Source organism: Mobula hypostoma, chromosome 11, assembly GCF_963921235.1.
Source record: "Mobula hypostoma chromosome 11, sMobHyp1.1, whole genome shotgun sequence".
Lineage (NCBI taxonomy): Eukaryota > Metazoa > Chordata > Chondrichthyes > Myliobatiformes > Myliobatidae > Mobula > Mobula hypostoma.
The window spans coordinates 58,022,059-58,038,689 of record NC_086107.1 but is presented as its reverse complement, the minus strand read 5'-3'; the positions used below and the strand labels follow the sequence as shown (position 1 = coordinate 58,038,689).

The 16,631-nt window shown below is 40.6% G+C and overlaps 1 protein-coding gene across 6 annotated transcripts in view; it reads right to left on the bottom strand.

The window, feature by feature from the left end:
* Nucleotides 1-16,631, bottom strand: part of LOC134353775 (von Willebrand factor C and EGF domain-containing protein-like) — a 383,806-nt gene that overhangs the window by 84,995 nt on the left and 282,180 nt on the right. For all 6 annotated transcript variants that reach the window (XM_063062138.1, XM_063062137.1, XM_063062141.1 and 3 more), the window contains 2 exons: nucleotides 13,327-13,409; nucleotides 11,520-11,607 (listed from right to left, as the gene is read on the bottom strand). In XM_063062138.1, the coding sequence (XP_062918208.1) occupies nucleotides 11,520-11,607; nucleotides 13,327-13,409 (171 nt within the window). The remainder of the gene's footprint in view (nucleotides 1-11,519; nucleotides 11,608-13,326; nucleotides 13,410-16,631) is intronic.

Below are 16,631 nucleotides of genomic sequence, written 5' to 3'. Positions count from 1 at the left end.
GTACAATCATTTCCATTTCCTTTGTTAACCCCAAAAGTAATGATAAGATAAGTCACAAGATTTCCACTTTTGAACTCTAAGGTATTCATTTTTTTATCTTCATTTTCTCCCTCAATAAGGATTCTAAATTTTTCTGGCCACTCCTATGCTGCTCAGTAGTCTGTCATTCCCACAATATGTTCTAGTTCTCCTATTCTCTATTTAGGTTCACTCTCTGTCAGTCTTTAGACACAATGCCTTTCTCTAACGAATTATTAAATACATAGCACTGTCTTTGCTTTCTTTCTCAAATGATTTTAAAAAGCATGAGTGCAATTCAGCTGGAAGAGGAACTTTATCCTCTGTTTGAGTAATTTAATATATTCCCTTTGTGCATTTTAAATGCACTAACATTATTTTCCATACCATCATATAATGCCATATCCAAATGTTCTGTCTCACTGGAAAATCTGGAACTAAAGAATAGTTTATTACTTTTGCTATCAGAAAGACAGCATAAAATAAAAGAAAGGGCTAAAAATGCAGAAATTAGTGGGAACCTAGAGAACTGGAATGCATTTAAAAACCAACAGAAGGCAACGAGAAAAGCAATTTGGAGAGAAGAGATGAAACATGAAAGTAAGCTGGCCTATAATATGAAGGAGTATACCAAAAGATTTTTTCAGAAATATAAAGAGTAAAAGAGAGGCGAGAGTGGAAAGTCGCTGGAAAATTATGCTGGAGGGGTAGAATTGAAGGACAAAGCAATGGCAGATGAATTTTATAATTATTTTGCATCAGCCTTTACTGTGGAAGGCACCAGAGGTATGCCAGAAATTCAAGAGTGTCAGGGGGCAGAAGTGAGTGTTGTTAACTTCAAAAAGGTGAAGGTGCTTAAGAAGCTGAAAGGTCTGAAGGTAGACAAGTCACCCGGATCAGATGGACTTCGCCCCAGGATTCTGAAAGAGATAGCTGAAAAGATTGTGGAAATATTAATAGTGATCTTTCAAGAATCACTATACTTTGTAAAGATTCTGGAGGAATGGAAAATTGCATTTTCACTCCACTGTTTAAGAAGGGAAGGAAGCAAAAGACAAAAAACTATATGCCAGTCATTTGACTTCAGTGATTGGCATGATGATAGAGTCAATTATTAAGGATGAGGTTTCAGGGTACCTGGAGGCATGTGATAAAATAGGCCAAACTTGGCATGGTTTATTTGAGAGGAAATCTTAACTGACAAATCTGTTGGAATTCTTTAAAATAATAGGCAGGATAGACAAGGGAGAGTCTGTGAATGTTGTTTACATGGACTTTCAGAAGACCTTTTACAAGTTGCTGCACATGAGGCTGCTAAACAAGATATCATGGTATAACAGGAAAGATTTTAGCATGGGCAGATGATTGGCTGACTGACAGGAGGCAAATAGTGGGTATAAAGATGGGCTTTTCTGGTTGGTTGCTGGCGACTAGTGGTGTGCAGCAGGGGTTGGTGTTTGGACCATTTCTTTTTATGTTATATATCAGTGATTTGGATGATGGAATTGATAGCCTTGTGGCCACGATTGCAGCTTATATAAGGATAGGTGGTGGGCAGGTCGTGTTGAGAAAGCAGGGAGTCTGCAGAAGGGCTTTAACAGATTAGAGCAAAAAAATGGCAGGTGGAATATAGTGTAGGGAAGTAAAGGCATAGACTATTTTCTAAATGGGGATAACATTCGGAAATCAGAGGTACAAACGGACTTGTGAGTCGTAGTGCAGGGTTCCCTAAAGGTTAACTTGCATGTTGAGTCAGCAATAAGGAAGTCAAATGCAATGTTACCACTCATTTCAAGAGGACTAGAAAATAAAAGCAAGGATGCAATGTTAAGGCTTATAAGGCATTGGTAAGATAACATTCAGAGTATTGGGCTCCATTTCTAAGAAAGGGTGTGCTGGCATTGGAGATGGTCCAGAGGAGGTTCACGAGAATGATCCAGGGAAAGAAACGGTTATCATGCAAAGAGTGTTCGTTAGCTCTTGGGCATATACTCACTGGAGTTTAAAAGATTGAGGAGAGGTCTCATTGAAACCTGTTGAATATTGAAAGGCCTAGACAGAGTGGATGTACAAAGTATATTTCCAATCGTGGGGGAGTCAAGGACCAGGAGGCAAAGCCTCAGAATACAAGGACATCCCTTTAAAACAAAGAAGAGGAAGAACTTCTTTAGCTATAGGGTAGTGAATCTGTGGAATTCATTGTCACAGATGGCTGTGAGGCCAGGTCATTGGGTACTTTGAAAGCTGAGGTTAATAGGTTCTTGGTTAGTCAGGGAAAAGGCAGGAGAATGGGTTGAGAAGGATAATATATCAGAGATGATGGAATGGCTGAACACACTTGATGGGCTGAATGGCCTAATTCTGCTCCTATGCCTTATGGTCTCTCGATCACTTTCTGTGGTTGTTTGTTGCTCCCTTTCATACCTTGTAACTTGTTGGATGGCATCTTTGCTGTTTCCTTAGCATTTGCCTGTATTTTTTTAACGACGTCGAGTTGCTAGCTCAGTGCTGAACTCAGCACAGATGGAAAGTGTGCAATGATTCGAACCTGGCCACATTAGTCTTGAAGTCCAGATTTGATACCATGACCCTACCATTTGGCAAGCTTGCCCCTTTGCCAACTCAGTCTTCAGCCTTTACTTATAATTTTGTGAAATATTTTACCACTTCGCTTCATTTACCTAAGTTCTGTTTTTGCTTTCCCAGATGCCATTTTGATTTTTCCTAATACCTCGGTATTTATCTTTCATGAACTCTTTTTTAATACGATTTTCTCACAGAGTGTGATGCTTTCCTTCCCACTGCTATACCATTGGGTTTGTATACTTCCAAAGTATTTATAAAGTCTTCACTTCATTCCTTTCCTTTTGGCATGTTTACATGGCTTCCTATGGCTTCTATTCTACCTCGGCTGACAGCGCCCTTGACCATATCAAATGTGTTTCTTCATGTCTGCTCTCACCCCCTTCTCATCTCAGCCACTGGCTTTCCCTTCCATCCTATCAGCGTCTACATTTAATGAATCATTCTTTGCATTTTTCTCCATTTTTGTTGACATTCTGAAACCAATAATTTTCCCCTCTTCTCCTCTTTCAACATTTGGAAGAAACTATTCCTCTTGTAACATGTCTGCAATTCCATCTCTATCAACAAGTCCTTTCCCAGAGCATTTTTCAGTGCCATCACAGCAGAAGCAATAACTGCTGTTTTACTTCAATTCTTTCCCAACATCCAGGAACCTAAGCATTCCTTCCAGGTGAAGCAGCAATTCACTACCATTTCTTCCAATCCAGTTTACTAAGTGCTCATAATATGATCTCCTTTGTACTAGAAACCCTGAAAAGTTTGGGTAACTGTTGTGTTTTGTAGAATGCATCTGTTCGATTTGCAAAGATGATCCTGAACTTTTAGCTGCTTGTGAATTTAGTTCTCCAATACTGTTCTAACCTGACAGAAGCATCTACATTGTTCTAATAAAACTCAACATAAACTTGAAGAACGATACCTTATGTTCCATCTAGACATTTTGCAGCATCTCGCGTCTCAATACCAGATGTATCAATGTCTGATAGATATAATTTTTCTAGCTTGAACTAACTCATTCTGTTGTAAACTTAACCACTGCAATGTTCACTTGGTCCTCCTCTCTCTATAGCAGGGGCTACCAAATATTTTTATGCCATAGACCCATAACCAAGAGGTCTGTGGACCACAGATTGGGCACTCCTGCTTTACAGATATTACCTAATCTGCTGTACATTTCCAACCTCTCTTGGTTTCAGGTTTCATCAATAGGTCTGAGATTTATTGCTTTTACATGTCCAGGCATTTATTCTCTCTCTCTCTTTAACTGCATGTCTTAATCTGTTGAGCAAATGGCTCTGTAAATGTCAGGTTGCATAGGTAGACTTGTTGTCTCCCTGTCTGAAAGGTTCCTGTTTTAGTATTGAATGCTGAGCTGTAGTTGATAAAGAGCATTCTGATGTATGCATCTTTGCTGTCCAGTTGTTCCAGGGTTGAGTGAAGAGCTCTGGATTGCTTCTTAAACTGCTTCACAGGTAGGAGTTGATATATTTCATCATCAACCTCTCAAAAACACTTCATCACAATGGATATAAGTGCTACTAGTCACTGAGGCAGGAGACCATATTCTTCTTAGGCCTGGTATAATTGAAGCCTCCTTGAAGCAGCTTGGTACCTCAAGACTGCCGAAATGAGAGGATAAAGATCTCAGTGAACACTCCAGCCAGCTGATCAGCACAAACTTTTAGTACTTGGTTAGATATCCATTAAGGGCCGAATACTTTTTGTGCGTTCACACTCCTGAAGGCTGCTCGCACGTCAGTCTCAGAGACTGAAATCACAGGATCATTGGGGCTGTGGGAGATTGCAATGGTTCCTCCATGTTTTGACAGTCAAAGTGAGCATTGAAGGCACTGAGCTCATCTGGAAGTGAAGCCCTGTTGTCGCCTATGTTGCTTGATTTAACTTTATAAGAGGTTATTAGAGCCCTTGTCTCCATCTATTAACTTATGGTTTGACTATTATCAGTTGAAAATATACTCTATTCTCTATGTCCTAAATGTTCTTTTTTCTATCCTGTTTGGTCAAAGAGCAAGACAGCACGGTTACAGGGCTTTCAGCACAACTAGCCCATGCTGACCACTGATCCCACCCAATAGTCTTTAGCCAATATCGCTCTAAGCCCTGCCCTTCCATGTACTCATCCAAGTGCTTCTTAAAATGATACCATCACACCTACCTAGATCACTTCTTTTAAATAGTCACCATTCTCAGTGTGAAAATGTTATACCATAGGTCCCTTTAAAATTTATGCTCCCCCCAGTCTTGCTCTCTCCTACCTGGGTAAAAGGTTATTACTGTCTACCATATTTATGCCTCTCTTAATTTTAAATATTTTCATAAAGTTGCCCCCTCATTTCCCTACTTTCCAAGAAACAAAGACCCAGCCTGGCCAAACTTTTTCTTTCACTGAGGCCCCCTCATTCTGGCAATATCCTCATTTTTTTCTGCACTATTTCCATTTTCACACCTTTCCCCTAACAGGGTAACCAAAACTCTATACATCATTTTGAAATCTAATAGTAGATATCAAATAGTATATGTGAGAAGTTTTTTGCATTTTTGATATGAAGGAAAATCACCTCCCTTTAAAAACTCTTCTGATTAATTACTTTATTGTCGCCAAACAATTGATAATAGAGTGTACAATCATCACAGCAATATTTGATTCTGCGCTTTGCGCTCCTTGAAGTAGAAATCAATAGTATATATTAAAAATTTAAATTATAAATCGTAAGTAGAAAATAGAAAAGGGAAAGTAAGGTAGCGCAAAAAAACCGAGAGGCAGGTCCGGATATTTGGAGGGTACGGCCCAGATCCGGGTCAGGATCCATTCAGCAGTCTTATCACAGCTGGAAAGAAGCTGTTCCCAGATCTGGCTGTATGAGTCTTCAAGCTCCTGAGCCTTCTCCCATAGGGAAGAGGGTCGAAAAGTGTGTTGGCTGGGTGGGTCGTGTCCTTGATTATCATAGCAGCACTGCTCTGACAGAGTAAAGTGAATCCAAGAACGGAAAATTGGTTTGTGTGATGTGCTGGGCTGTGTTCACAATTAATTAATATCGGGGCAGATGAAATTCCTGCAATTACTATTTGTATATTTTTTCCTCATCTTTTATTGTCATCATATTTTTCCTCCATCTTTCACTTGTGTGGTCTTGTGCGTTAACTTGTCTGTTGTCAAAGTGATTCTGCACTATGTTTTACCTTCAACTTTATGGATACTCTGCTGTCACAGGTTCATGCCTTGTTTCTGCTACCATAATATTATCACTAATTAGTACCGCCAGGATACCTCCCCCTTACTCGTTTCTGTCTTTCGTAAATATGTTATGCTCAGCAATGTTAGATTGCAGATCTGACTTTTCTGTAGCCATGTCTCAGTAACTTTTACCATGTCTGGTTTCTCTCAAAGTAACAGCCTTCACTTCCTTTTTATCTAGACACTCTACAGGCAGTCTTAATCAATTTTAATGTGATATTCTCGCATTTTATGGTTTACGATCTTATTAGACAATTTTAGTTACAGTTTTCCTTGAAAAGGAACTCCATCAATCACTTGTTAATTCTCCTGAACTACTGGCTTCAATGCTAATTTGCATGAGGTTGGCCAATAATTCAGAGGTTAACTCTCTGCAACTGTGTTTTTGATTTAGAGCCTAATTTCCAACTTTAGCACAACTTCCTCACTATTCCTACCTTTGTCATTTACTCCAACATCAACCACTGGATTTATAGCATGCTTTCCTCAATTCCTCTTCAGTGGTCACAAGGTTATTTATTCTAGTACAGGGGAGGCAATACCATTTTCAGGGTCAGGGTTCATTTTCTTAGCTGCAGGCTCCCTGACTGGTACATTTCTATTCTGCTCTTTCCCACTGGACAGGTTTCAAAGTTCAAAGTTCAAAAGCAACAACAATGACCTTCAGATCTCATGTTTGACGGTTAAATGTGGAACAGTAAAGCATGATGCCTCCAATGGACTATGCCAATGCCAATGTGGCAGGAGGGGCGGGATTCAAACTAGGCTGAGGCGTAGGGGATGAGGCTTCTTTTGCCTTCCATCTTGTACAGTCACTTGAAAGTAAGATCAACAATCTCAGGGCAAGGCTGCCGCATCAGAGGCAGATTTCAATTGTTGGTTGCATTGAGACTTGGTTAACAGCAAAAATGCTGGATGCAGCAATCCGACCAGAAGGTTTTATGATTTTCAGAATTGACTGAATCCTGAAGTCTGATAAGGAAAAAGGTGACGGCATATGCTTTTTTAGTCAATTTGCACAGACAATGGAGTTATGTCGACTTATTGTTCCTCTGACCTAGAACAACTAATGATTAAACGTAGACCATTCTACCTGCCTTGAGAGTTCTCATCCATGATCTTGACTGCAGTTTACATACCACCAGTGGTCGATTAGAAGCAAGCACTCACGAACCTGCACGATGCTGTCTGTAAACAAGAAACAGCCCACCCCAACACATTTCCAATTATAGTCAGCAACTTTAACCAGGCCTGTTTGAAGAAACCCCTGCCCAATTATCACCAGCACGTAACCTGTAGCACCAGAGGTCCCAACACACTGGATACCTGCTACACTATGATAAGGAATGCCTATCACTCCTTCCCGAGACTGTATTTTGGCAAGTTGGATCATTTGGCTGTACTCCTGCTACCTGCATACAGACAGAGCCTTAAGAGCAATTCTCCAGCGATCAAGACAACTAAGAGATGGTGACGAGAGGCTGAGGAATGGTTACATGATTGCTTTAAGTCAGTGGACCGGGCGTGTTCAAGAATTCATCTGAGGACCTGAATGACTACACCAGAGTCATTACAGACTTTATTCAAACAGTTGTGGATGACTGTGTCTCCATAAAATCCTTCAGGGTTTTCCCCAGTCAGAAGCCCTGGATAAACAATGAACTCTAGAACCTGCTGGGAGCCAGATTAGAGGCATTCAAGTCTGGAGGTCAAGAATACTACAAGAAATGCAGGTATGATCTCCGGAAAGCGATCACTTGGGTGAAATGGAGTTTCTGGAACCTATAAAGGATGCTCAACAGCTGTGGCAGGGTTTGAATGTTATACCCTCCTACAAAGCTAAATTTTGCAACATAGCAGAGCTTCACTTCCAGATGAGCTCAATACCTTCTATGCTTGCTTTGACCAACAGAGCAGGGAGGAACCATTGGGCATCCCCACATTTCCCGATGATCCTTTGGTCTGAGTAACTGAAGATGATGTGCGGGCTGCCTTCAAGACGGTGAATCTAAGGAAATTATCCACTCCGGACAGAGGACCTGGCCAAGTACTGAAGACCTCTGCCAACCAACTGCCTTGTATATTCACGGATATCTTCAACTTCTTTCTCCAGCAATGTGTGGTACCCATCTGCTTCAAGCAGTTTTCATTCATACCCAGGTTCCCAAGATGATCATGGAAACCCGTCTAAATGACCATTGCCCAGTAGTACTTACATCCACAGTAATCAAGTGTTCTGAGAGGCTGGTGTTCAAGCATATCAACTCCTGTCCGAGTGGCAACTTGGATCCACTCCAATTCCCCTACTGAAGCAACAGGTCTAATAAAAAGTTACCTTGTTGGCTCTTCACACAATCTTGGAACAACTGATCAGCAAAGATGCATACATCAGGATGCTCTTTTTTTAATTACTGCTTGCCATTTAACACCATCATCCCCTCAAAACTAACTCAGTAAGCTCAAAGACCTGGGCCTCAAAACACTCAATACACCATTGTGCAATTGGATCCTGGATTTCCTCACTTGCAGACACCAGTCAGTTTGGTTTGAAAAAACATCTCCTCCACAATCTCCATCAGCACAGCAGCACCACAGTGATGTGTGTTCTACTCGCTTTACACCAATGACTGTGTGGCTAAGTACAGCTCCAACACCATATACAAGTTTGCTGATGACACCACTGTTGCAGGCTGTATCAAAGGTGGTGATGAGTCAGCATCAGCATAAAGGAGGGAGATTGAAAATTTGGCTGAGTGATGTAATAACAACAACCTCTCACTCAATGTCAATCAGACCAAGGAGCTGATTGTAGACTTCAGGAGAGGGAAACCAGAGGTCCATGAGCCAGTAATCATTGGAAAATCAGAGGTGGAGAGGGTCAATAATTTTAAATTCCTCAGTGTCACTCTTTCAGAGGACCTGTCCTGGACCATCATATAAATATTATTGTGAAGAAAGCAGAACAACGCCTCTAGTTCTTCAGGAGTCTGTGGAGGTTCAGCATGCCATCAAAAACCTTGGCAAACTTCTATGGATGCGTGGTAGAAACTGTGTTGACTGGCTGCATTACCGTCTGGTATGGCAACACAATGCCTTTGAGCTGAAAATCTTACAAAAGCTAGTGGTTTTGGCCCAGTACATCACAGTTAAAACCCTCCCAACCATTGAGCACATCTACATGAAACACTGCCGTCGAAAAGCAGCATCCATCATCAAAAATCCTCACCACCCAGGACATGCTCTTTCCTCACTGCTGCCATCAAGTCGAAGGTACAGGAGCCTTAGGACTTGTCCCATTAGGATCAGGAACAGCTACTACCCCTCAGCCATCAGGATCTTGAATAAAAGGTGATAGCTACTTTCATTTAAGGATTCTGTTAAATTGTTATTTTCCAGAAGATCTATTTTATTGAACTGGAAGGAGACCAATCCTCCTACTACATTCCAGTGGTTTTCCCAAACTATATTATGTTTAAATTTAGAAAAAAATTTGAAGTGATATTTTTGATCCTTCGGTTAAATTTGAAGAAACTTGGAAAACATTTATTTAACATTTTCATATGATGTAATTTGACCTTTCCGAATCCTTCTTATTAACTTAAAATATATGAATAGAGGAGCGGAGTTGAGGACATTACTGAACGTGTTTGATTTAAGATATTGGTCTAGCCCTGTTTTGTTCCATTTGCTTTTTTGGGTTTAGTATTTTGCTCTTTTTTATTTTTTTTGGGGGGGTGGGTTTCTTTGTATTTTTTTTCTTTTTATTTCTTTATGATTAATTACATCATGAGTTTGGAAGTCTATTATACCTGTGTTATCTGAAATCTTTTTTGTATATGTTTATTAACAATAAGATTATTCCAATCTCTTTGTATCAACATTGTTATTTTGTTTATAATTTTGGAAAAATTTATAAAGAGATTTAAAAAGAAATTGTTATTTCATGCTCATTATTTATTCTTATTTATTTATATCTGCATTCGCACAGTTTGTTCACAGTTTACAGTTCCTGATGTTTACAGTTTACTGTTATTGTTCTTGAGATTTGCTAAGTATGACAGTGGAAAAGAACCTCAGTATTGTATGTAGTGATATTTATATACTCTGATAATAAATATACTTTGAACATTAGAATTATAATTAATTCATGGTTATAATGCTAGTGGAAATGCAAAAAAGAAGAGCGCCATGTTTATTATGTTGGGCTTTCTAAGACTCAGTATAAAGCATTACTTGGAACATCGTTTTGGTTGGGGCCTCAGCCAACATATTGAAAGTACTTCATGGGGACAGCTTCCTACTTTGGGCTGAGAGGGTGCAGAAAGAGTTAAAAACATGGTCAATTTATACATTAGTGCCTGTATCACAGCATCAACGTAAATTGAAGAATTCACAATAATGGATGACTTGACAATTTTGTGTACGTTTCCAAAGTCATGCATTTTACCAGACATGGTAAACCTCCACCAAAATTTGCTGTCTTCAGCACATTTCTTTTTCAACTAACTTTTGATACCAGGATCTCCCAAACCATCATGGAGACTCAACTGCACCAACATTATAGCTCAAGACAGAAATCCTTTCCTGTGACAGTGAGTTGTGTGGCTCATGATTTCCATAATTCTGCCTTGTAGTTATAAGGACAGACTCACAAAGCATGGAAAAGGGTCCCTCTGCTCACTGAGTCTGCACTAGGCAGAAGCACCCAGTTATATACAGTATATCCCACTGTTTTACCCTCCTCACATTCCCCAAAGTTTCTGCCACTCACCTCCACACTTGGGGCAAGTTATAGTAGCCAACTAACCTAACAATAGGCACATCTCTGAGACATAGAACACAAGATATAATCAGTGTAGACATATGGAGAACATACAAACTACACACAGGCAGAACCGGATATCAGAATTGAACAGAGCTCAAAGGCAGCAGCTCAGCGAGCTGCACCATTGTGCCACCTCAAATTTGATCTATAATGCATAAAAGAGATATGTGTAGAAAAATGGAAAGAAGTATGAAGAGCCTCAGTTAAAATTTACACCAAAATGAAATTTATGTTAATTTAAATACAAGCATCAACCAGAAGGGGCTTTAAGACTTTACTCTCAAAATCATAAAAGCTTAATTGTAAGAAAAATATCAGTTCAGATTGGAATTGTTTGGAGAGGAGCAAGTTTGTTTTGATATGTTAGAACTTTTGATGGATGGTGTTAGAAATAAGCTGTCCCCCTTAGACGTACAATGCTGACATCTTTCTATTTAAGTTTTTAAGAGCACAAAGCATAACAAACATCAAGGCAGATTTGTGCTGACAGCCCTAATCTGGTGTTGACAGATATAATTGACAACTGTTTTCGTATCCACTGAAGTGAGATCAAGGCCTCGTCTTAGCTGCAGGCCTCCTTAAGTGTCAGGGAAACTCCTACTGTACACTGATGTGACTAGTTTAGGTAAAATTATTTCAAAGCAGGTGCAAGGTTTATTAGTCTCATAGTTTCACACTAACCTTGCCAGGCATATCAAGATAAGAAATAAAATTGTGAAATATTCTGCTCTATTCTATGGCAAAAGAGTCATAGTTGTAAAGGACTGGAGCAAGTTCGAGTTTAGTCATCAGTTGATATTCTGGTGATGTATAATTATCAAAACACACACTAACCTGGGCATATCGGACAACAATCCAATAGAACTGGCTTCTCACATTCAACAGGAGGACACTTGGGCGTGATGCATTTCACATTTCCAGACTGGAAAAGATAAATATCAGTTATAACTTGAATCAACACCAATAACGCAGAGGTTAAACACGATGCTGTGAGAAAACACGATTTTGTAGTATTTGGCTGTCTCAACAATAAGTCTTTACAATGTCAATTTTGTGATTCAGATGATCAAAAGGATGTATTCATTCTAACAGTGGCTGCACTATGTACCATCTACAAAATGAACCTCATTTTCTCCCCTGGATTACTTTAACATCCCAGTTTCTCATCTTTCCTGATCGGCCTAGTTTCAGTAGGATGTCAAGGCTTTGGAGAGGGTGCAGAATAGGTTTCCCTGGATACTGCATGGATTAGAGGGTGTTTTGTTTTGTAACTTAAAAACATTAAACTAATTCTAAAGAAAGACACAGGAGTGCAAAATGCAGGTCTAACTTCAAGTTTAAGTGAGGTACTCGGGTATTGCATTGTAGCGTGATGATGTATACAAATAATGTTTGTATATTTACATATTCATGGATACATTTAACTCACAAATTAAATGAACAAGCATGCTATATATAAGGCATCCGTTAGTCTTGCGAGACCATGGATCTGCGCCTGGAAAGTCTTCACTCTCCAGGGTGCAGGCAAGGTTGTATGGAAGACCGGCAGTTGCCCATGCTGCAAGTCTCCCCTCTCCACGACACCAATGTTGTCCAAAGGAAGGGCAAGGGCCAATACAGCTTGGCACCAGTGTCGTCACAGAGCAATGTGTGGTTAAGTGCCTTGCTCAAGGACACAACACGCTGCCTCGGCTGGGGCTCGAACTCGTGACCTTCAGGTCACTAGTCGAATACCTTAACCACTTGGCCACGTGCCCACATGCTGTGTGTGTGTGTGTGTGTGTGTGTGTATATATATATAACACACATACAAATATTATTGATATATTAAATACACAACAGGGGGCACATGCTAAAGGGAGAGGCCGGACAATCTTGGGTTGTTTTCTCTGGAGCCACAGAGGCTGAGGGGAAATTGGTCAGAAGCTTTTAAGATTATGAGAGACATAGACAGAGAAGACAGCTGTATCTTTTTCCTAGGACTGAAATCTTTAATAGTACAAGGCATGCGATTAATGCAAGTGGGGCAAATTCAAAGCAGAAGTGCGGTGAGAGTTTTTGTTTTAAACAGAGAAGTGAGTGCTTGGAATGTGCTGCCAGATGTAGTAGTGGAGAGAAAAAAAAAAGGCAATAGTGGCATAAAAGAAAGATATATGCAGAGAAAGGAGGGATATGGACCTTGTATACACAGAGGGGATTAGTTTTATTAGCTATTTATTTACTAGTTCAATTAGCTCAGTACGATGCAGTGGGCCAAATATGCTGTTCCCGTGCTGTTCTGATCTATGTTCTATGTTCTTCTATTCCCTCTCCCCCTCCCCAGCCTCTGAAACCTGCCATGCCCTGCAGTCGAAAATGACAAGGGCAGAAGAAGCATGGGAACACCATCAACTGCAGGTTCCCTTCCGGGTCACGTCATTCTGACCTGGAAGTATAGTGTTGCACTTGGGCTCTGGAACATCCAACCCAATAGCACTCTGAAAGGATCTAACAACAGAAGGACTGCAGTAATTCAGGGTGACAGCTTAAATCTCCTTTCTCATAGGTATGCTGGCATGCCTACATTTGTAAAAGTTGATATATATATATATATATATATATAAAACACATGGAGCCTACTTGAACAGGGAATTTTACTTACAATGCAGGCACAAAGGGTACAATTGTCATTGGAGGGAGAGAAAACATCTTCGTGGTTCACAATTCTACCCTCATAGAGACACTCTGAAATTAAGAAAATATTTAGTAATATGGCAGAACCTCAAATACAAACAGGGATGAGAACAATGATGAAGCTATTAATGTATTCTAATTGAATGGGTGAAGATATTGCAGCAAGTACTATAGTATGTAAGCACGTATCTAAAAGCAACAGTTCAGAGGTTATCATACTCCACCTTTTCACAGAGTGTGATATGACAGTTGTCAATGAGATAGCATGAAATCTGTGAATTGGTGAAAACTTCAACTTTCTACAAGCTACTCTCACTGAATAAAGCATTGAAAATCTATTTTTACTACAGATGTCCAGTCCCTATATATCTTATTTTCACTATGGATGTGCAGTCCCTAGACACCTCCACCCCCCCCCCCACCAGGAAGGCCTCAAAGCTTCCTGTTTTTTTCTGGACACCAGGCCCAACCAGTTCCCCTCCACCACCACTCTCCTCTATCTGATAGAACTGGTCCTCACTCTCAAAAATTTCTCCTTCGACTCCTCTCACTTTCTTCAAACAAAAGGTGTAGCCATGGGCACTCGCATGGGTCCCAGCTATGTCTGCATTTTTGTCTGCTTATCTGGAACAGTCTACGTTCCAAACCAATACTGGTATCACTCCTCAACTTTCCCTAAGCTACATCGATGACTGCATTGGTGCAGCTTCCTGCACCCATGTGGAGCTCGTTGACTTCATCAACTTTGCCTCCAACTTCCACCCTGCTCTCCAATTTACCTCGTCCATTTCCGACACCTCCCTCTCCTTTCTTAGTCTGTCTTTATCTCTGGAGACAGATTATCTACTGATGCCTTTCATAAACACACTGACTTTCACAGATACCTGACTATACCTCTTCCCACCCTGTTACTTGTAAAATTACCATCCCCTTCTCTCAATTCCTTTGTCTCCACCGCATCTGCTCTAAGGATGAGGCTTTTCATTCCAGAACGAGATGTCCTTCTTTTTCACAGAAAGGGGCTTCCATTCCTTCACCATTAACTCTGTCTTCAACCACATCTCTTCCATTTTGCACATGTCTGCCCTCACCCCATCCACCCCACCAGGGATAGGGTTCCTCTTGTCCCTACCTACCATCCCACCAGCCTTCACGTCCGACACACAATTCTCTGTAATTTCTGCCATCTCCAATGGGATCCCACCACTAAGCACCTCTTTTCATCCCCTCCACATTCTGCATTCCGCAGGGATCACTCCCTACACAACTCCCTTCTCCATTCATCCCTCCCCACTGATCTCCCTCCTGGCACTTACCCTTGCAAGCGGAACAATTGCTACACTTCCTCCCTCACTACCATTCAGGGCCCCAAACAGTCCTTCCAGGTGAGGTGACACTTCACCTTTGAGTCTGTTGGGGTCATCTACTGTATCCGGTGCTCCCAGGTTGACCTGTATTTTGGTGAGACCCAACAGATTGGGAGATTGCTTCACCGAGCACCTATGCTCTGTCTGTCAGAAAAAGTGGGATTTCCTGGTGGACACCTATTTTAGTTCCACTTCCCATTCCCATACTGACATGTTAGTCCATGGCCTCCTCTACTGCCATCAGGTTGGAGGAGCAACACCTTATATTCCATCTGGGTAGCCTTCAACCTGATGGCATGAACGTTGATTTATCAAACCAGTAATGCCTCCCCCCAACTCTCTCCTTCACCATTCCTCATTCCCATTTCCCCCTCTCACCTCATCTCCTTACCTGCCCATCACCTCCCTCTGGTACCCTCCCTCTTTTCTTTCTTTATGGTCTTCTGTCCTCTCCCATCAGATTCCCCCTTCTCCAGCCCTGTATCTCTTTCACCAGTCAACTTCCCAGCTCTTTACTTCACTACTCCCACTCTCCAGGATTCACCTATCACCTTCTGGTTCTTCCTTCCTTCCCGCCCACTTTCTCACTCAAACTCCTCATCTTTTTCTCTCCAGTCCTGCTGGAAGTTCTCAGCCCGAATCATCGACTGTTCTTTTTTCCACAGATGCCTCCTGGCCTGCTGAGTTCCTCCAGCATTTTGCGTACATTGCTCTGGATTTCTAGCACCCGCAGATTTTCTCTTATTGAAAAGTTTATATCACTTAATGAGATGAAACTGAGTTTTTAAACTTGTGAAATGGCCCTGTTCACAAGGATTCATTTTATATCTGTGAAAAGATGTATCCTCAGAACAATTTATAAATTCTATGAATCATAAATGTGAAAATAATTAACTAAAAATTGTGTCATTCCATCTTCCATCTTGCTCCCTGTGGAAGGTCCTTTCCTTTATTCTCTTGTTGAAATGCTTTAATGTTAGATTAAGCATCCAATTTTTACTCCTGGTTATTGTCAGAATTCTCATTTTAATTATCTGCTTGGTCAGCTTGATGCTATCACTGTCACAGATCTCACAGAGCTGGTGTCTGACTACAACAGGGACTGTGGAAAAGGAGGAATTCCTGACAGAGATCAGTTGGTCTTTGTGGGCATCTTACTGAGATCAGTAGCAAGCAACATCACTGCTTACCTCAAAACCCAGCTAACATTACATGGATTATAATGTGTAGGTTAAAGCTACTGGTTTTATTTACAGATCTGTTAAATTACGGGCAGCAGTATTGATTTATAAAGATATTGAAATTAAACCAGCGTTAGTGCCCAAGGGATCCATTTAACCGTTTTGGGAGACTGATTTAATAGGATCTTTGATAAATCTTGAGTTGCATTATCCAGTCTGTATTCCGAAATGTCAGCTCATCCTTAGAGTTCAGAAAAATAACAGCAGTATTATCCTAAACTTATCCATTTCAAGAACTGTTGTCAAAGATGCCGTCACACATTGTTGGAAGTAAACAATTCCAATGATTAAATGATCAAACATTTTCCACCTATTTTTGCTGAAATGCTACTTTCCTCATAATAATTGCAACAAAAACGTGCTGACAAGTCACATCTTGACTAGCTTTTAGAATCTGCAGAGGATCATGAACTGCCCTTAAAATTTGGTGAAAAAAAAGAGTAATATTCTTTTTAACTCCTTTACTGAGACACTGCAGCTCCAGTATTGACAACATACTAATTCAAGACAGTAAGTCCAAAAACTTCCTATGACAGCAGTCCTTATTCAGAATGTTTAAAACTATGAGGAGCTGGAGCAGTCAGAACATCATTACATACAACAGATGCAACAAGTTGCCAACTAGCCTGACTTGGATGTAAGCAATTGTTCCTTTACAATTGCGG